The 22,461-nt window shown below is 44.7% G+C and overlaps 1 protein-coding gene and 1 non-coding gene across 2 annotated transcripts in view; both read left to right on the top strand.

The window, feature by feature from the left end:
• The first annotated feature begins 1,983 nt into the window (after positions 1 to 1,983).
• The window catches only part of NAA15 (N-alpha-acetyltransferase 15, NatA auxiliary subunit), a 62,375-nt gene continuing 41,897 nt past the window's right edge, over positions 1,984 to 22,461 (top strand). Inside the window, exons 1-4 of the mRNA XM_040331134.1 lie at positions 1,984 to 2,286; positions 20,670 to 20,754; positions 20,880 to 20,984; positions 21,731 to 21,888. Coding sequence (XP_040187068.1) covers positions 2,233 to 2,286; positions 20,670 to 20,754; positions 20,880 to 20,984; positions 21,731 to 21,888 — 402 coding nt within the window. The 5' untranslated portion in view covers positions 1,984 to 2,232. The remainder of the gene's footprint in view (positions 2,287 to 20,669; positions 20,755 to 20,879; positions 20,985 to 21,730; positions 21,889 to 22,461) is intronic.
• Positions 16,885 to 17,015, top strand: LOC120925420. Its single transcript, XR_005746693.1, has one exon. It is a non-coding gene; the product is annotated as a small nucleolar RNA SNORA35 (small nucleolar RNA).

A 22,461-nucleotide genomic window follows, 5' to 3' on the forward strand; every position in this document is an offset into this window, starting at 1 on the left:
TTTTTTACTAACGGCGCATGCGCCGTCCGTGGACGTATACCAGTGCGCATGCGCGAAATCACATCACAAATAGTCAATGCTTTCGACGTGAACGTAACTTACGCAAAGCCCTATTCCCGAACGATTTACACAAACGAGGGAAAATTCGACGCTGTCCCGACGTCCATACTTAACATTGCGTACGCCTCATAGAGCCAGGGGTAATGTTACGACGAAAAAAGCCTTACGTAAACGACATTTAAAAATTGCGCTGGGCGGACGTACATTTGAGAATCGGCGTATCTAGCAAATTTGCATACTCTACGCAAAAATCAACCGAAAGCGCCACCTAGCGGCCAGCGTAAATATGCACCTAAGATCCGACGGCGTACTAAGACGTCGGTAGGATCTAGCCCACATTCAGGCGTATCTTGTTTTGTGGATACAAAACAAAGATATGACAGCGCATCGTAGAACTTACGCAGCGTATCAATAGATACGCCGACGTAACTCTTTGTGGATCTGGCCCACTTGTCTTTGTAATCCTCACCTGGTTGTGGCCACACACGCTTGACACCATCGGAACCAAATAAGTTTATCTTGGTCTCATCAGAACACAGTACGTGGTTCCAGTAAGCCATATCCTTAGTCTGCTTGGCCTTCAGCAAAGTGTTTGCAGGCTTTCTTGTGCATCATCTTTAGAAGAGGCTTTGCGATGCCGCACCGATTCATAAAAGTAGTTCCTGCACTACTTTTGGTGACTTTGGGGGCGATTTCAATAGACATCTGTGTAGGAACCCGCACAAATGTCTCTGAAATAGCTCCCGAAGTCGGACTGACAGGTTTGAAATTGTGCGAGATAAGCTAAACTTGCACAATTTCAAACCCACATCAGTGTGAACCCAGGCTAAAGGTGGAAAAAGTAATGAATTTATACCTGTCTAATTTTTTTTTTACATCACAGAAACCTGACATTTTAACAGGGATGTGTAGACTTTTTATATGCATCATGTTTTGGGGATTCTAAGTAATTTTCTAGCAAAACAATATATATTTTTTCACGTAGGAGAGAAATATCAGAATTGACCTGGCTGGGAAGTGTGTAGCTAGAGGCAAAATGCTTTTTTTGTTTTTGGATAAAGTGGAGAGAGATTAGAATGCTTGTCAGTTTTTATTGCACTCCGTGCCCCGTTTCACCCTCTCTATTAGTTCTGTTTACCATTATCATTAAATGTAAAAGAAAATCTCAAATTTTGGGTTGTCCCCAGAAAAATATTAGAAAGGAAAACTTCCTATGGGGACACTAGTTTTGGTGACCTGGGGGTTCCCAAGAAATTTCCTTTGCAGGGATTTCCTCTCACTTCCCGTTTGGCTTGGGAGAGAAAATGGAAAATTATTTTTACTTGTCTATACGCTCGCACACCTTTACTCAACATTTTTGAGGTCTTTACGTCCAGTTTTTGGCTCTTGCACACGGGCGTCACAAAGGCTCTGAGCAAACATCAGTAAATTATGACACCCGTGTGGAAGGGACCTAACTGATAAATTGAAGGACCCAGAAAAAAATAGTTGGCAGAACAGCGTCTGCACCCAATAGTCGCTGCTCGGGTATTCGAACAGCATTCAATGCCAAATGTCAAAACACATTATCCCCTGTGGAAGAATCCTCCAGCAAGATTAGTCAATGTTCGGCCCCCCGAGTGAGGTAAATGGAAGGTTCTCCCACAGGAATGGCAGAGTCTGACATGAAGGGAAGGAAGACATGTGAATAAAGTACAAGCCAGACACATGAGACACGCCATATGTACAGACACCCCTTGTCAGGAAGTCCTCGTGGCACACAGAGAGGTGAGGAGCCCATGTCCTCAGCCCAGGGGCCCCCCGCTCCGCACACACTCCCAGCACTGGGGCCCCTGAGTGCTCTGTGGGCGTACACAGCTGTCAGCGGAAAGAGCCGGACACAGGGTCATGGCGCAGGCGCTGCTCTCACTGTGACCCGGGAAGCCGTCCCTCCTCCTTCCGCCATTTTGGCCTCTGCCTCTTGTCGGGTCTGTTCAGTTACCACGTGAAGCGCCCGGCCGGGGCCCTGACAGGCCAGGGAGGAGGAGAGGTACATCGCTGACACACGGGACTAGTCACACCGACTACCGTGAGGAGGAGGCGAATCGGGCCACAGCACGAGGGGAACCGGGCGAGGGAATCGGGAGGAGTAGAACGGCGAGTCCGACTGGAGGGGCGAGCAACGGCCGCGACATGCCGAGCGTCAGCCTCCCGCCCAAGGAGAACGCGCTCTTCAAACGGATCCTGGTGAGCGGGGGAGGGGAGCATCGGGGTCTTCTAATAATACTGTATGGAGGGGGGCCTTCCAATAATACTGTATGGAAGGGGGGGCCTTCCAATAATACTGTATGGGGGGGGGCCTTCCATTAATACTGTATGGAGGGGGGCCTTCCAATAATACTGTATGGAAGGGGGGGCCTTCCAATAATACTGTATGGGGGGGGGCCTTCCATTAATACTGTATGGAGGGGGGCCTTCCAATAATACTGTATGGAGGGGGGGCCTTCCAATAATACTGTATGGAAGGGGGGGCCTTCCATTAATACTGTATGGAGGGGGGGCCTTCCAATAATACTGTATGGAAGGGGGGGCCTTCCAATAATACTGTATGGAAGGGGGGGCCTTCCAATAATACTGTATGGAAGGGGGGGCCTTCCAATAATACTGTATGGAAGGGGGGGCCTTCCAATAATACTGTATGGAAGGGGGGGCCTTCCAATAATACTGTATGGAAGGGGGGGCCTTCCAATAATACTGTATGGAAGGGGGGGCCTTCCAATAATACTGTATGGAAGGGGGGGCCTTCCAATAATACTGTATGGAAGGGGGGGCCTTCCAATAATACTGTATGGAAGGGGGGGCCTTCCAATAATACTGTATGGAAGGGGGGGCCTTCCAATAATACTGTATGGAAGGGGGGGCTTCCAATAATACTGTATGGAAGGGGGGGCTTCCAATAATACTGTATGGAAGGGGGGGGGGCCTTCCAATAATACTGTATGGAAGGGGGGGGGCCTTCCAATAATACTGTATGGAAGGGGGGGGCCTTCCAATAATACTGTATGGAAGGGGGGGGCCTTCCAATAATACTGTATGGAAGGGGGGGGCCTTCCAATAATACTGTATGGAAGGGGGGGCCTTCCAATAATACTGTATGGGGGGGGGCCTTCCATTAATACTGTATGGAGGGGGGCCTTCCAATAATACTGTATGGAGGGGGGGGCCTTCCAATAATACTGTATGGAAGGGGGGGCCTTCCATTAATACTGTATGGAGGGGGGCCTTCCAATAATACTGTATGGAAGGGGGGGCCTTCCAATAATACTGTATGGAAGGGGGGGCCTTCCAATAATACTGTATGGAAGGGGGGGCCTTCCAATAATACTGTATGGAAGGGGGGGCCTTCCAATAATACTGTATGGAAGGGGGGGCCTTCCAATAATACTGTATGGAAGGGGGGGGGGGGCTTCCAATAATACTGTATGGAAGGGGGGGGGGGGGCTTCCAATAATACTGTATGGAAGGGGGGGCTTCCAATAATACTGTATGGAAGGGGGGGGGGGGGCTTCCAATAATACTGTATGGAAGGGGGGGGCCTTCCAATAATACTGTATGGAAGGGGGGGCCTTCCAATAATACTGTATGGAAGGGGGGGGGCTTCCAATAATACTGTATGGAAGGGGGGGGGGCTTTCCAATAATACTGTATGGAGGGGGGCCTTCCAATAATACTGTATGGAAGGGGGGCCTTCCAATAATACTGTATGGAGGGGGGCCTTCCAATAATACTGTATTGGGCGGGGGGCTTCCAATACTACTGTATGGAGGGAGGGGGGGCCTTCTGTATGGAGGGAGGGGGGGCCTTCCAATACTACTGTATGGAGGGAGGGGGGGCCTTCCAATACTACTGTATGGAGGGAGGGGGGCCTTCGAATAATACTGTATGGAGGGGGATTCCAATAATACTGTATGGAGGGGGGGGCTTCTAATAATACTGTATGGAGGGGGGGGGGGCTTCTAATAATACTGTATGGAGGGGGGGGCTTCCAATAATACTGTATGGAAGGGGGGGCCGTCCAATAATACTGTATACATCTGTACATGGAGGGAGGCTTCCAATTATACTGTATGGAGGGGGCCTTCCAATAATGTATGGAGGGGGGATTCCAATATTGTATACCTCTGTCCATGGAGGGGGGCCTTCCAATAATACTGTATAGTATACATCTGTAGATGGAGGGGGCTTCTAATAATACTGTGTGGAGGGGGCTTCCAATAATACTGTATATATCTGTACATGGAGGGGGCCCTTCCAATAATACTGTATGAAGGGGGATTCCAATAATACTGTATGGAGGGGGCTTCCAATAATACTGTATACATCTGTACATGGAGGGGGCCCTTCCAATAATGTATGCATCAATATGAGGGGTAGGACATGTATACACTATTGTACATCATAGCACCACCTATTATTGAGTACTGGGAGGGGGTTTTGAGATGTACATTACTACATATGTATCATATAGTATGGGGGGGGGGGGAATCGGCTCTGGTGTATATACATTAATGTATACACGTCTTGCCCCTAAAACTGAATACACAGAGTTTTGGTATATGCATTACTATACTGATCAGCTGTAACTTTATGACCAGTGACAAGTAAAGGGGATAACATTTGATTATCTCCTCGGAATGGTATCTAAACATTGGTGGGATATATTGGGCAGCAAGTAAACTTGTTGCTTTTAAAGTTGATGAGCTGACAGCGGAGAAAATGGCTATCACAGTTTGTATGGGGCTACATAGCTGTGGACCAGTCATGGTGCCCAGCTGACTCACGTCCGCAGCCAAAAGTGCCTACAATGGGCATGTGAGAACTGCCCCACAGAGCAATGTTAGAAGCTGACCTGGTCTGATGAATCGTATTTCTTTTATATCATGTGGATAGCCGGGCTTGTGTGTGTCACTTACCTGGCACCATGATGCACTATGGGAAGACGACAAGCCAGCAGAAGCAGTGTGATATTTTGGGCATTGTTTTGCTGGATAACCTTGGGTCCCGCCATTCATTTGTATGTTACTTGACATATACCACCTACCTAAACTTTGACCAAGTACACACCTTCATGAAAACAGTTATTCCTGATGGCAGTGGCCTATTTTAGCAGAATAATGTGCAAAAAATGGTTTGAGGAAGGTCCCTTCACACTGAGTGCACCTCCCGCACAGCATGTGTGCAGCTTGGTATACCCCAGTTTTCATGTGGGTTAGCTGCACATAATAGAAGTCTATGGCAAAGTGCTGCTAACCTGCATGAAAACGGTGGGTATACTGAGCTGCACCCACACTGCAAGAATAGTGCAACAGATCAGTGTTTAAGGCTGGGTTCACACCTATGCGAATTGGATGTGGAGTTCTCCGCATCCAATACGCATGGTAGAAGATTGTGTCCGGCTCTCTATGCAGCCTGTTCACATATCTCTGGTGCAAATTTGCACAGGGGTCCTGTGCGTCGTTTGGTCAGTTTCAGGTCCGAATTCAGCCCAAAAATTTGGGGCTAAAATCGGAGCTGAAATGGTGAATGGGGACGCACCAGACCCCTGCTGTTAACCAAATGCGGCACTAGTGTGAACCCATTTTTACCTAAAATGCATTCCATTTACTTCCCCGAGTCCTCATTGGATTTATCTCTGTGGCTCTTCTCTCGCCTCACTTCTTGGTCTCACAGGATTTGCTGAAGAAGCGGGAGCCCGCTGCTATCAAAGCTGGTAGCAAGGGCTGAGTCCCCCTTGTCTGTTTCCATAGATGTAGACAGCAAAGCTCAGAAACAAGCCCCCCTGAGTGCCTTGATAGAAAGCGTCTTTCTGTGGCACTCACCGGAGAGGAGGAGCCAGGAGCTCTGGCAGGGGACCAGAGAAAAAGAGGTTTGGGGCCGCTCCGTGCAATTCTATTGCACAGAGCACACAAGTATAAACCTGCTTATTTAAAAAACATTTGCAATCACTTGAAAGGGTCTGCTACAGACCATTTCATGTCAGATACCATAGCATACCTTCAGAGGTCTATTGGCATCCACGCCTCAATCGGTCAGGGTTGCTTTGGCAACAAAACTGTGACCTACTTAATATTAAGAGGGCGGACATAAAGTTATGGTTGGTGTACATGTCATATCACTTTAACCAATTTCGGGGGAGATACATTACTATATACATGTCATGCCCCTATTACTAAGTATTGGGAACAAGTTCTGGGGTATATATTACTTTGTACATGACATTGTACTAGAACCAGCTACAAGAAGGGGGTGCTGGAATACACATTACTATATGCATGTCATACCCTTATACCTTAGTACTGGATAAGAGTGCTGAAATGTGCAGTACATGTGAACTCCCTGAGTGTGCACTTGCATTTGTGGGTGTGTGCTGGTCATGGTGGGTGGGGTTGTGGTTTAAAAAAAATAAAGTTATACGTTTAGAGCGGAGGTTCACCTAAAACACAACACTGTCTCCACCGCACCAGTGGGACATGTAGGATATACACATATTTTTTTTTTTTTAATGGTAATACCTTTTTGTAATTTTGATGAATCCCACTCCCGCGGGAGTAGGCGTCTCCCCAGCGCCACAGTGATCTATGGGAGCTCCCGCAGTGTGTACTTGGGAGCACAGGCTCATGCTTCCCAAGATACACAGCGAACGGCAACCTGATGTTTCTCAATGACGCCGCCCGTTGTGATGACAACCAGGATGTTTATGGCGAAGGTCGTCGTAAAGAGTGCGCATGCCCGGGATACAACGGTAAATTCCGGGAGCCGAGCATTCACCGCTTCCAGAAAGTAATTGCTTGTTGGCTTCACAATGCCCACAAGCAAAATGGCAAATGCCTAGATCGCAAAATATAAGTTTCTCTTTACTATGAAAACAGATGGCAGATGTTGCAATACACCTAAAAAGTGAGTACTCAATTCAGATATACAACACCACTGATTAAACACAAAAAAAAAAATCGATGGGTCGTGGAGCCTCCGCTTTAACTTTATGGCAATAAAAAGGGGTTAACAAACCCCTATGTGACACCACTGGGCAGATGACAGGTACTCTTTATAGAGACCCAAATGTCTCCCCTGCCCTTCAAAGCACCCAAACGAGCACAGATCTGCTCTGTTAGATTCCTCTCTTGCTGTATCATCCAGGGAAGACAGTTCTGCAACTCGAATTGACATTCCACTGGATCACTTTCAAGCCAGGAACTAGCGGAGGAAAATGGATGAAAGATGATGGCTGCTACTGCAACTGACAGCTTGTGCTTAAAGTGGAGCTCCACCCTAAAGTGGAACTTCCGCTCATTGGATTTCCCCCCCCCCCCCCGGGGCCACAATTGGCACCTTTCGGGGGGGAGGGGGGACAGGATGCATGTCAAAGACAGGTATCCTTTCCCACTTCCGGCAGTCTGGCCGCTCCTTTCTCCTCCTCTCCTGGCTGCCGGGCTAATAGGAGAGAGGAGTGGGCCTCGCGCATGTCTTATTTTTTTTATCTAATTTGTTGTAAAAGCTGCGAAAAAAATATGGGTTCCATGGGTTGAGAGTAGAGGAAAGATAAAGTTACTCTTCTGGTATTATAATGGCTGTGGGTGCTGGCAGTTTTTTTTTTTTTTACCCACGTTGTTAAGCTTGGCTAGATAAATCTATATGTGTATGCTGTTCATATAGAATTTTTTTATATACCCTTTTTTATAATGGTTCATGTGGCTTATTCCACACAAGTGGTCTCCGATCAGACTCAAAAGGTCGGCTTCCTATCCTGTTTTTCCTGACAATGTGATGGACCTGAGGTAGTTTGATGTAAACGGATGCACATTTGTTTACATCTGCCTGATGTTTTAGCTCTGATTACACCCCCCCCCCCCCCCCTGCTCGGCAAAACAGACATGGCCGTTGTGAAAGCTCTCTAGGATTATATTTTACCTAGTCAAATATAATCTTGCTGGAGAAAGGAAATCCTTTTTCCTATGTTTTGACAAGTTGTGCGTTTCTAAATTGGTAGCCTGAGCTGGTTGTTCCTCAGCTGGTTGGTACGGTTGTGGTGTTAGCTCAGCATTTTAGCTGTGAATTCTTGCAGGCTATGACCTGCATCAATTCCAAACTGGTGCCTTCCTTCAGCTGGTAGAAGAACATTATGCTTCTGTTCCTGCACCTCCCATGGGAGGCAGAAACAAGCTTTCTTGTGTTTTTAGGAATGCAGTTTCAGCACTTTTTTTTTTTTTTCCTCCACCACCCTCATAATTAGTTTGAATCACTTTAGCAAAGTGCTAAATACATAGTTGGATATTTGTAAATCGTCTTATTTGACAGTAAAAGTGATTCTCTTAACCACTTAAGACCCGGACCAAAATGCAGCTAAAGGACCTTGCCCCTTTTTGCGATTCGGCACTGCGTCGCTTTAACTGACAATTGCGCGGTCGTGCGACATGGCTCCCAAACAAAATTGGCCTCCTTTTTTTCCCCACAAATAGAGCTTTCTTTTGGTGGTATTTGATCACTTCTGCGGTTTTTATTTTTTGCGCTATAAACAAAAATAAAATGCAATATTTTTTCCTTTTTGCTATAATAAATATCCCCCAAAAATATATAAAAAAAAAAAATTTTTTTCCTCAGTTTAGGCCGATAAGTATTCTTCTACCTATTTTTGGTAAAAAAAAATCGCAATAAACATTTATCGGTTGGTTTGCGCAAAATTTATAGCGTTTACAAAATAAATGATAGTTTTATTGCATTTTTTTTTTTTGTTACTAATGGCGGCGATCAGCGATTTTTTTTTTTTTTTTTTTTTTTTTTTTTTTTTTTTTTTTTTGTGACTGCGACATTATGGCGGACACTTCGGACAATTTTGACACATTTTTGGGACAATTGTCATTTTCACAGCAAAAAATGCATTTAAATTGCATTGTTTATTGTGAAAATGACAGTTGCAGTTTGGGAGTTAAACACAGGGGGCGCTGTAACATTTAGGGTTCACTTAGTGTGTGCGTGTTTACAACTGTAGGGGGTGTGGCTGTAGGACTGACATCATCGATCGAGTCTCCCTAATAAAAGGGATCACTCGATCGATGCGCCGCCATAGTGAAGCACGGGGAAGCCGTGTTTACATACGGCTCTCCCCGTTCTTCAGCTCCGGGGAGCGATCGTGACGGAGCGGCTATAAACAAATAGCCGCGCCGTCGTCCCGGATCACTCCCCGCGGGAACCCGACCGCCGCATGTCGCTGGGGGGGTCCCGATCGGACCCCCGACCCGCGAAAAGGCAGGGACGTACAGGTACGCCAATGTGCCTGTACGTGCCATTCTGCCGACGTATATGTACATGCGGCGGTCGGGAAGGGGTTAAAGGAGTTGTAAAGGCAGAAGGTTTTTTATCTTAATGCATTTTATATATTAAGATAAAAAACCTTCTGTGTGTAGCAGCCTCCCTAACTACTTACATGAGCCCCATCTCTCTCCAGCTCGAGTCCACGATTTTTTTAGCCATCTGGGTCTCTCCTGCTTGGCTGAAACACAGCAGCGACGCCAGTGACACCCACGGCTGTCAATCAAAGTCAGCCAATCGGAAGAGATGGTTGGGGGTGGATTGGGGCTCTGTGTCTGAATGGACACACTGATCTGTGACTCTGCTTGGGTGCCCCCATAGCAAGCTGCTTGCTGTGAGGGTACTGGACAGGAGGGAGGGGCCAGGAACAGCGAAGAGGGACCCGAGAAGAGGGAGGATCCAGGCTACCCTGTGCAAAACCAACTGCACAGTGGCGTTAAGTATGACATGTTTGTTATTTTTTTTAATTTATTTTAAGCAAGACTTTACAATCACTTTAAAGAGGAAGTAAACCCTTATGTTTTTTTACTCCCTCTTTGTTTCCCTGCAAAGGTAAGGCATAATGGGCTACTATGCATCGCAAAGTAGCCCATTATGTGACACTGACCTGCAGGAGTAGCCGCGATGTCCCAGTTTTCCTCGCTGGCAATGAGCGTCCATTCTTCACCCCTCTTTCTTCCGGGGCCGCGAACTCCAGCTCTGTGATTGGCCGGTGTTGCGTGACGTCACTCCTGCGCATGTGCGTGGGAGCCGCCAGTTACGGCATGACCCCAGCTTGAAACGGCACAGTGTGCCCTTTAGGGGTGCAACGGATTAAAAAACTCACGGATCGGATCGATCCTCGGATCAGGAGTCACGGATCGGATCATTTTCGGATCAGCAAAAAAAAAAAGGGTCAGTTTTTTCATTGGTCCAAAAAAAAAAAAAAATTATATATATATATATATTAAAATAAAATAAAATAATATATTTTTTTTTTTGGACCAATTAAAAAAAGGAACCTTTTTTTTTTTTTGCTGATCCGAAAAAAGAGCACAATAGCAATTCACAGGGGTGGATTAAAGAGGAAGCAGGTGAGGCTGTTTGGGACTTAAAGTACAATCTTGATGTTTTTACAGCAAAAAAAAAAAATATATATATATATATATATATATATATATATATATATATATATATATATATATATATATATATATTTTTTTTTTGCTGTAAAAACATCAAGATTGTACTTTAAGTCCCAAACAGCCTCACCTGCTTCCTCTTTAATCCACCCCTGTGAATTGCTATTGTGCTCTTTTTTCCCCCTTTCCCCCCCTCCTCTCACACCAGTGCTTCACTGCTAACATTCCCATTCAGCTTGCTAGAGCCCAGTGCACAGCGTGACACGCCTCCCCGGGGAGGCGTGTCACGCTGGGCTCTGGCAAGCAGACTGGCCGCCGCTCCGGAGCTAGGCCGAAGCCGGGGACTTTCCTAGGCCTAGGCTCCGCGGATCGCGGGGTGTGCCGATCCGAACGGGGTGGCCCGTTCGGATCACGGATCGGTGACGATCCGTTACACCCCTAGTGCCCTTTCAAGACGGCGCATGCGCAGTAGATGGCGTTGTACGGGGAAATTGAAAGTATCTCCTAAACCGTGTAGGTTTAGGAGACATTTCAAGCACCTACAGGTAAGCCTTAATCTAGGCTTAACTGTAGCTTAAAGTAGTTCTAAAGGGTTTACAACCACTTTAAGAGCGTACAAGTGTCCCAGCAGTGTTGAGTACCACTTTAAGTAATTCTATAAAATATATAAACAGGATCCTAGTTAGTTGTGGACCAGTCTTGGTGGCCAGCTAACTCATGTCCGCAGCCAAAAGTGGATGGAGTCGTGATGTTGGACTCCCTGCCCACCTCTACACTCCCCTTGTCAACATGTATTTTTTCCTGTGTATTTCTTACACTGAACTTCTGCTATGATCACTAACATCCAGTAAAAACCCAGAATAATCACCACATGACTTCAGCATGCCCAATCATGCTGAGGTGTGGAGCAGCCAATCATGGAAGAGCTGGAAAAGAAAGGACGAGGGGATCTGAAATTCACAGAATGTCTCGCTGAGGCTCATGCATGAGATATGTAAATCACCTGTCACTTACAACAAGGGGGAAGAACTGACTCCTATTTCTGTGTGTCAGTTTTTATCTCACTGAAAAAAGATAAGAGGACTGCTCAGAGCTGGATTAACTTTTTGTGGCAAGACTGGGCACAGATGACATGAAATCCTATACCAGTGATGGGGAACCTTGGCACCCAGATGTTTTGGAACTACATTTCCCATGATGCTCATGAACTCTGCAGTGAAGTTGAGCATCATGGGAAATGTAGTTCCAAAACATTTGGGTGCCAAGGTTCTCCATCACTGTCCTATACTGTACAAGGCACAAGCTTTAATTAAAACATTTTTTTGGGGGGTTTACATCCACTTTAAGTGCAGAAACAATTATTGGAATCCTCTAAAGGTTTGGAAGCTGGTATCTGCCCAAAGATACCAACTACAAACACTGGAAGCTTGCATTCATTTTCTGTGGTGGTTTTTGGTAATAATTGCATTATTAAAGTTTGAAGGGACTAATTTATAGAAGCTAGGGCAAAACAGAAAAAGGTTGTTGCCTTCAGAAAAGTGAATTTACTCTGATATTCTGTAATACAACTAAACACTTTTTAGGTTATGGTCAGATAAATATCCAACATAGTGGCTAGAATCCGTAGAGTGTCATTCTTAAAGCGGGAGTTCACCCATTTCTAAAAAAAAAAATTTTCTTCCCCTAGATTCCTGCTCGTTCGGTCTAGGGGAATCGGCTATTTGTATTAAAATATGAGCCGTACTTACCCGTTTTCGGGCTGCATCTTCTTCCGTCGCTTCCGGGTATGGGTCTTCGGGAGCGGGCGTTCCTTCTTGATTGACATTCTTCCGAGAGGCTTCCGACGGTCGCATCCATCGCGTCACTCGTAGCCGAAAGAAGCCGAACGTCGGTGCGGCTCTATACTGCGCCTGCGCACCGACGTTCGGCTTCTTTCGGAAAATCGTGACGCGATGGATGCGACCGTCGGAAGCCTCTCGGAAGACTGTCAATCAAGAAGGAACGCCCATTCCCGAAGCCCATACCCAGAAGCGACGGAAGAAGATGCAGCTCGAAAACGGGTACTGCTCATATTTTAATACAAATAGCCGATTCCCCTAGAGAAAACGAGCAGGAAGCTAAGGGGAAAAAGTGCCCTCTAAGGGTGAACCCCCGCTTTAAGTAGACACGCTGAAGAATTCTGTCACTTCTTTGCACTACAATGGTTGTAAACATGGCCTTACTAAACACTACCTCATAAGTGCAACTCGGTAACACTGAGGGCCCTGCCCAGCCGCTGTGCCTTTCACACAGATGAGTGCATAGCTGAGGAGTTTTGTTGTTGGATCTATAGTCTGATGGGGAAGTCTGAGACTAGTTCCCTATTAAGACTGCCTTGCTTGTAATTGACAGTGGATGGCAGTGGGTGGATTCCATAGCTACTATTTAGACTAAAAGCAGCTATAAAATCGGCCTACTGCTGTCAATCAAAGGCAAGGCGGGTCTGAAGAACTAATCACTCAGAATTCCCCTCGGGCTCTGCCCACTCACAAACGGTAAACCATGACACTTCCTGATTTCTCACGTAGCACTACAGGGCAACAAATAGACACACATTCAAGATAATGGCGCCCAATCATACAATCAACTCTGAATAAGGCCTCAGTAGGCTGAAACACATTACTGTTGGCTGTTTGGCACGTGTACTCTTTGGACATAATAAAGAGAATTTTATTCACCCTTGCCGACTCTATTGCAGGGTAACAAATCTAGTCCAATTCCCCTATTCACCCTACTTACTCTGTGGTGTATTTTTTTCAAATCGTCTTCCAGGACAGGCCCTGAGATGCAGAAAGCCTTCCTCTGGGACAGGAAATGCGTTAACCTGCTTTGCCTACTCCTGGCCTGGTGTGATCCCTCCATTGCTGTTTTCAGTGCCCAAGGAGGGCCATGGCTGCTGACAAAGGTCCCCTTAGCTGGGTCCTGGCAAAGTGCATTGCTTGAGTGTGAGCTTCTATGGCGGCGGTTCGGCTACAGGGCATAACGGTGCATTATTTCCTAGCTTCTCCAAGGGGCACACAGATTTTTTTTTTCTGCTAGCAAAGAGCATCGGGCACAAAAACCACCTTCTATAAATGTTAGGATAGCTACTTCTGTGAAGAGGCTGCAAAGGAGTGGGTTGGCAAAGATGCTGTGTGTGAAGACTGCATCTCCCCCCTCGGCCTTGGGAGTGTATCCATCAGAAGCACCTTAAATGTAAGATCTAAAATAAAGCGAAGTCCACGGGTGGCTTGCACCTCGTTGGACTTAAAGTGAAGTTCCACCCAAAAATGGAACTTCCACTTTTCAGAACTTTTACCCTCCGGTGTCACATTTGGCACCTTTCAGGGGGAGGGGGGTGCAGATGCCTGTCTAAGACAGGTATTTGCATCCACTTCTGGGCATATACTTCCATGGGAGTCATGCCACATCAACCACCCCCCCCTGCCGCTGTTTCCTGGGGAAACACACTGGTCCCAAGATACAGCGGAGACCAGTGAGGTCACGCCGCGCTACTCGCGCATGCGCAGTAGGGAACCGGGCAGTGAAGCTACAATGCTTCACTTCCCGATTCCCTCACCAAAAATGCCGGCGGGGGCAGCCGAGAGACAAGCGATTTCTTGGCCTCGGCTGCCGACATCGTGGGCGCGCTGGACAGGTAAGTGTCCATTTTTTAAAAGTCAGCAGCTGCAGTATTTGTAGCTGCTGACTTTTTAACCACTTCGTTACTGAGCCTGTTTTTCAGATTCAGTGTTTACGAGACTAAAACAGTTTTTTTTTGCTAGAATATTACTTAAAAACCCCAAACATTATATATATTTTTTTCTAACACCCTAGAGAATAAAATGGCAGTCATTGCAATACTTTTTGTCACACCGTATTTGCGCAGCGGTCTTACAAGCGCACTTTTTTTGGAAAAAATTCACTTTTTTAAATTAAAAAATAAGACAACAATAAATTTGGCCCAATTTTTTTATATATTGTGAAAGATAATGTTACGCCGAGTAAAATGATACCCAACATGTCACGCTTAAAAATTGCGCCCGCTCGTGGCATGGCGTCAAACTTTTACCCTTAAAAATCTTGATAGGCGACGTTTAAAAAATTCTACAGGTTGCATTTTTTGAGTTACAGAGTAGGCCTAAGGCTAAAATTATTGCTCTCGCTCTAACGATTGCGGCGATACCTCACTTGTGTGGTTTGAATACCGTTTTCATATGTCGGCGCTACTCGCGTATACGTTCGCTTCTACGCGCGAGCTCGTCGGGACAGGGCGCTTTAAAAAAAAATTTTTTTGCTTTTCGCATTTATTTTTATTTATTTTTGAATTTTTAACACTGAAAAAAAAAAAAAATGATCACTTTTATTCCTATTACAAGGAATGTAAACATCCCTTGTAATAGAAAAAAGCATGACAGGTCCTCTTAAATATGAGATCTGGGGTCAAAAAGACCTCAGATCTCATATTTAGACTTAAATGCAAAAAAAAAAAAAAAAATTTGGAAATGTCATTTTTTTTAAATGACAAAAAAAAAAATGTCTCTTTAAGAGGCTTGTCGGGACTGACGTTTTGACGTCACTTCCGCCCAGCAGAGCTATGGGGGACGGGCGAAGGAGATTTTTCCTTCAGTCTCGTCCCCGCTCAGCTGCCGGATGGTCGCGATCCCCTCCGCCGCTACCGACGGCTCCGGTAAGCGGCAGAGGGCGCGGGACAGCGGCGGGAGGGGGGGGCCCTCTCCCGCCACCGATAACGGAGATCTCGCGGCGAATCCGCCGCGGAGACCGCCGTTATCGTGTACAGGACCGTCGGCACTAAAGATGGATACCTCAGTTGTGGCAGCAGCTGCTGCCGTTACTGAGATATCCATCTTTAAACACAGGACGTATTTTGACTATGGGCTGGAAAGCAAGTGGTTAAAAAAAATCTAAATTTGGGTGGCCCACCACTTAAACTCGGTATGTCTGCACAGTTATAAAAGTAGCTTGGTTCCCGGAGTTTAACTTTAAAGTGTTACTGAAGGCTCCGGTTTCTGTTTTTCCAAACATATGAAGGGCTTTTACATACCTGATGGAGTCCCCTGTCGGTGTCCGCTCTTCCTTTCTTGCATGTGCCACAATAGCGGGCACACTCCCAAGCTGGGCTTTGTATGTCCATAATGCAGCTCACCCACTCCTCGCAGGATTTGACTGACAGCAGCAGGAGCCAATGGCATCAGACACACCTGTAAGAATGTCGGTTGTAAGTAGGGTTGGACCGATACTAGTATCGGTACCAATACTAAGCATTTGCCCGAGTACTTGTACTCGGGCAAATGCTCCCGATGCTTCACCCGGTACTTGTACTGTCAGCGGTGATCGTGCATGGGGAAGTTACAAGCACCGATCACCTCTGATTTTAAAGCGGCTGAAGGCTGCCGTGTATGCCGCCGTGTGTATCCGGTGTATGCCGCCATGTTTCTCTCCCCTTCGGTGCTCCTCCTCCACCCCCTGGAAATGTCAGGATGGAGAGCAGGGTAGGAGCCGGTAAATCCGGCTCCTTACTGCTCCGAATGGACCATTCACATAACTGAAACATTGTAACCTATGTTTACAAATGTTTCAGTTTATGAATAAAGAGAAGACGCTGTCTTTTATACCTGTCTTCACTCCATTCATTTTCAGCGCAGCTGATGCAGCTGAGAAAGGGACAGGGGAACATGTGTCCTTAGTCCCTTTCCCTGTCTCAAAGGGAAGATGTCAGAGGTCTGTTAAGACCCCTGATATCTCACCAAAGCCCCCCCAACAGGGCTGAAAAAAATTGATAGATAAATAAAAAGATTGTAGAAAATAAAAAAAATTAAGAAAAAACACACTGACACGGTCCACTCCCCCCCCCCCTTAAAAAAAAGAAAGCATTATAAAAAAAAAAATGTAAAAAATTAAAAAAAAATTGATAAAGATAAAAAAAAACATACTGACATGTGCCGCTGTCACATGAGATAAAAAAAAAAGTATCGGTGAGTACTTGGGAAAAAAAAGTATCGGTACTTGTACTCGGTCTTAAAGTGGTATCGGGACAACCCTAGTTGTAAAATTCTTCTGGTGCCTGGAGCTCTTCCAGACAGGAAAGCTGAGAACAGATGGTGGGAAAGATGAGTATAAATAGAGATTTCTGTTGCTCCCTATGGTGAAATTAATACCATATAATGCAATGCTGCAATTGAGTGCAATACATTATGACTTGTTGCTTCATGGCATGTGCCATAGGGAGCAGTAGCTAGCACTCAGTTGCTGTTTATCAGCAATTAACTTCAAGGGATTTTAGCTTGGACCTTTAAGTTCCATTAAAATGTAATTATGGCGGCACTGCCAAGGCCCCCCCAGTCTTGTCTTGTGGCTCGGGGGGGTTTAATTCGGTGCCAGAATAATCCCCTCCTTGCAGAAAGTCCGGCCTCTTCTGTGGGCTGATCTTTCCGAAAGTTGGGAACAAATTTCATCCGCAGGGAAAATCCCGATGGGAGTCCCTTAAAGTGCAACTCCGCCCACTTCAGAGGTTAGAACCTCTGCCGGGCTTTGATCTGTTGCCGGGAAGAGGAGGGGCTGAAGGTTCCCAGATTTCCTGTCCGGTGGTGAGGAATGGTCAGCCAATCATTTATGGGCGGGACCTGCAGAGGAGATCCTCCCTGATTAGCAAGTCGCACATCGTCCCCTAATTGCCCCTTAATGAGGGGGGGGGGGGTAAAATCCTTCGTATGATTGTCCCCTATAGGTGAGTCTATAATGAGGTACAGAAAGTGTCACCTTGAGGAGAAATATACTGTATATGCAACTGATGACATCATCACTGACTGAAGTGCTTTCGGCGTGACAGAGAGAGGACATAATGTGCTAGTATGCCATGCACCTCCCCCACTCATTGTGATGTAATCTGCGCCGGCGGTCTTTTTTATTGTGGTTTACTACAACTTTAACCCCTTGCCAGCTGGTACAGTGCATAGTATCATTTATCACTGGTGTTGGTCAGTCTCCCCCCCCCCCCCCCCCCCACAGATTTTCCTCTGCCCCCCCCCTATCACAATGCCGTTATAAGTCGCTGATCATCTCCATTTCTTTATAAATTGTCCCACCAAACCGATCAATATGCTTCTTATAGGAGTGGGAGGGGGAGTTATATCACAAGATGTACATATGAAGAAATGTGACTTATTTTGTATTTCGATGTTTTATAAAAATGTTCATTCAAAAAAAAAAAAAATGTAATTATGGTTAAGCCATACATTTCAAAACCAGCGAGTATTGCTTTTTTAGGAGTTTGGTTTAGCATTGTCGGTTGCAGAAGCGTTTTATACTGGCTGGTCCAGTTTTATCTAGAGATCTCAAAGTTTCTAAATAGATACTACTGCTGGGGTGGAAAGACAAGTTCTATATTTATTGCTTTCACGTTGCGTTATCGCTTTTGATCTAAGTGCAATACTTTGTATGTTTTCACGATATGAATATTCATTTTGATTTGATCAGCGAGAATTGTTCTGTCCTTGGAAATACACATTTTTGTGTATCCCGGATAGAACAGTGGGTACCAGATCAGGCACATTCTATTCTCCATTGTCTGGAGCTGAGACCCCTGATGTCTTCATAATCAGTACCAGTCAGTCATGAGCCCAATGTTATCACATAGGGGGTTTGTTGCTTCTTTGTGATGGCAATTAATGTAAGTGGATACAAAAATAACAAAGAAATGTAAAGCACTGCTACCACCCTGTGCGCACGCATTCGAATGTAAATAAATGCACATGGGGGTGCATGTAAATGACAATTGCATAAAACTGCTGCACATGACAGAGTGAGAGCAATAATTCTAGGTCTCTCATTTACAGACAAGTCTACACTGGTAAGTTGTAAGGACATATTTGTAGGCACTGTATGTAGCGGTTTTTGCCGGTGCACAACGTGTTGAGGTCTGATTTATTTCATAACTCTTTACTCAACATAAACTCCATTTATTTATTTATATATATATATATATATATATATATATATATATATATACATACATACATTTTCTTTGTGTGCAAAATTTTTATTTAAAATAGGAGCCTTTTACATTTTGGTGTAGGGACACTAACCTGTCCAGCGATGTCCTCACCGGGGTGATTCTTCAAACGGCTTTGGTTGCAGGCGCCGGCATCTGAAGTAAGGGAAACAGGAAGTGACGCCTTGAGGCTTCACAGCCAGTTTCCTGCTGCTCGTGCGCAGGGTGGATTTGATTTTAATCCGATTTAAATCGCTAGTAAAAAAGGATTAATTTAAATCATTTTTAAAGAGCAATTGTCATCTCTGTCCCGCAGAGTCTCCTCCTCTGACCCGCTGTTGACTCACCGACAGCCCCATTCACTTTAATGGGACGGCTGGTGATGCGGCAGTGACCCAACAAGGTGAGGGATGTGGTGGCAGCAAGTGAGTGGATGTCCGCTAACAGGCGCTGACTTGATGTATCTGAAATGACAGGCACTCTTTATATGTAAGGACTTCTTGGTTGTTGGCATCTTTAATATTTGCAAACAAAATGAAGGTTTCCTATTTAGAATATTAAGCTGTCGGGTTATTAAAACAGCTATATCAGAATCAATTTTAGGTTAATCACACATAGTTGGAGAAATACTAAAATAATTTTATTTAAATAAAACAATATTGTATTACCTGATTTACTCTACAGGTAGAGGAACTTAAAAAAAAAAAAAAGAATATTTTTAAACGGCCAGCCACCATTTTGCTCCTCAAAGGAGGAATAAGCCACTTCAAAATATGTACAGAAAGACCAAGTTTTATAAGCTGCTTGGAAGGCTTCCCTTTTATACTGCTTGCCTTTCCTCTTCACACTTAGTCCCCATTCACACCTAGGCGTTTTGTCGCCTGTAGTGTGACGCCACTGCCGCCAGTGGGCTGGAAACACATTGCCCTCTATGGAGATGGTTCACATCTCCACGCCTGTCGCCTGAAAAAAGGTCCCGGACCTTTTTTTCAGGCGGCTTTCGGCGTTCAGGGACCATCTCCATAGAGGGGCACATCCTAGGGGCACATCTAGGCGGACAATCGCGGCGTTTTGTCGCCGCAAATCGCGGTACAAAACGCCGCTATTTGCCGCCGCAATTCGCGGGACAAAACCCCGCGATTTCGTCCGCCTAGATGTGAATGGAGCCTTAGAGTCTGGTACAGATTAAGTTCTCTTCAATCATACAGTTTGTAGTGTACATAGATTTGCAAAATAATGGAATAAATAAATATTCCTGAACTGTTTTCTCTCATGGTTACTGTGACATTGGGGGTTATTTACTAAAAAGTGCACTTGAAATTGCACTGAAAGTGCAGAAGTGCAAGGAAAATAAACCGCATTTTAGCTTGCACATGATTGGATTATACAATCAGCAGAGCTTCCCCTCATTTCAGATCTACTCAGATTTACGACTGCACTTTCAGTGAAATTTCAAGTGCACTTTGTACTTGTAGTTTGCACTTGTGGAATTGCCTTTTGTAAATAACTGCCATTGTGTGACTGCATCAATGGCACTGCATGTTCTCCGCTTGAATTCATTGAATGAGTTTACCAAAAAATGTAAATATTGCAAAATGAACAGCCTTGTGCTGAATAAATGTATCTTGGTTTTCTATTTATAATTAGATAGATTTTTACTGCAAAAGCATTTTATTAAAATATATTTTATAAAAATCCCCAAAATCTTATTTTTTATGTCATAGAAGCGGGCCCTTCGTTTTGGTAAATCGAAAGGATAATTGTACAAGTATTGTGTAATGTATTGAAAATGTAGCTTTGATAAACCGCTGCACAAATATTGTGAGATATTTCAACCTTTGTGTGGGAATTTAACCCAGTTAAACGGGCAAAACATGAAGTGTATGAATTACAGGGATATACTAAATGTTATGAATTTTGCCTTGCCATGCAGTTTAAAAGACCATAATGGAGCAAATAAGATCAGTTTAGTGTTGGGGTTTAAATTCACTGCAAGGTATCTGTTTTTAGGTTTTGTGTGTTCTTGTGATCTTATTTTGTGTTGCGTGAACATATAGATTGTTTGTTTGAAACTTTATTGTGTAGCTGAAAGTTTTCAATTCTCTTTTATTCAGCGATGTTATGAACACAAGCAATATCGAAATGGGTTGAAGTTTTGTAAGCAGATTCTTTCCAATCCCAAATTTGCTGAACATGGGGGTAAGTAATGATGAAGTGTTTTCTGTGTATTTGTGTTGATTTACTGGTCTAGGAATACAATTTCATTATCTTATTGCAATAAATGCAACCGACAGGATCACTAACTATACTGTTTGTCTCTTCAGAAACTCTGGCAATGAAAGGATTGACTTTAAATTGTCTTGGGAAGAAAGAGGATGCTTATGATCTTGTACGAAGAGGACTGAGAAATGATCTAAAGAGTCATGTCTGTATCCTTTGTACACCTTATAATCCTGTCCAAGTTGTATTCTTGGTAACAAAGTGGCCTTCAGGTTTCCGCTTTTGGTATGCACTAATTGCCTTAAAGCGGGGGTTCACCCTATAAAAAAAATAATTTTTTTTCTTCTAGCATAAAATTCGGCATAGTAGCGCGAGCTACAGTATGCCTGTCTTAATTTTTTTATCCCCGTACTCACAGTGTAATCGTACATAGAAGAATCCGACTGCCCACGGGGAATGGGCGTTCCAATCCAGACGGAAGGTGATTGACGGCCGGCTCTGGCGCGTCACGCTTCTCCGGAAATAGCCGAAATAGGCTTGGCTCTTCATGGCGCCTGCGCATAGTCTGTGCGCAGGCGCCGTGAAGAGCCGAGACCTGTTCCCGGCTGTCTTCGGGGAGCGTGACGTGCCAGAGCCGGCCGTCAATCACCCTCCCTCTTGAAAGGAACGCCCATTCCCCGCGGGCAGTCGGAATCTTCTATGTACGATTACACTGTGAGTACGGGGATAAAAAAATTAAGACCGGCATACTGTAGCTCGCGCTACTATGCCGAATTTTATGCTAAAAAGTTGTTCTGCAGGGTGAAACACCGCTTTAATTAAACCAGCCACCACATTTATAGGTGCTTTTTCTATTTTTAGTATTTGGCATAGCTGTGATAAAAAGCGTGTGTGTAACGGTGTGTGTGTGTCTGTGGTATATTGACTTGGAATCTTTCTTAACTAGTCTGTTAAGGCTGGCATGTATATGGATTATTACAAAGATCTGATAAAAAGTATGATGAAGCCATCAAGTGTTATAGAAATGCATTGAAATGGGACAAAGACAATCTGCAGATCCTTAGGGATCTCTCTCTGCTTCAAATCCAAATGCGAGACCTTGAGGGTTACCGGGTATGTATAATTTTTTACAATTTTCTATTCACCAATACCAGCATTATGTATCCGACAGTCTCTACCTCAGTGAAAAAGTGCCTTTAGAGTACAGTGAAACCTTGGTTTACGAGTAACGTGTTTTATGGGTGTTTTAAAAGTTGAGCAACTTTTTTTTTTTTTGCCTTGATCTACGAGCGCTGTCTTGATATACGAGTTTTTTTTTTTTTTTTTTTATGTAAAAAATAAATAAATTGCACTCGCAATGTAAAGGAGTCTGCTGCTCATCCATGTAAAGCAGCTGTGTATATGTACAGTGAAGCTGCTGGTATACAGTACAGCTTTGTATGTGGCCAGAGATTTGCGGGCAATGGTGGCTCCCAGAAAAAAGAGAGAAGATTGTTGCGCAGACCCAGCATATAGTGCAAAAAATAAATAAATACCAGCCGCGTCTTAAGTGTGCCATACAGCACAAACAAGCATAATAAGAAAAAGGAAGTCGCGCTAGTTCAAAAATAAAAAATAAAAATGGTGAAAGACCGGTGACTAATTAAACCAAATAATTAAATATATGGTGATAAGCACCATTAATGA

This window comes from Rana temporaria, chromosome 1 (assembly GCF_905171775.1).
Source record: "Rana temporaria chromosome 1, aRanTem1.1, whole genome shotgun sequence".
NCBI lineage: Eukaryota > Metazoa > Chordata > Amphibia > Anura > Ranidae > Rana > Rana temporaria.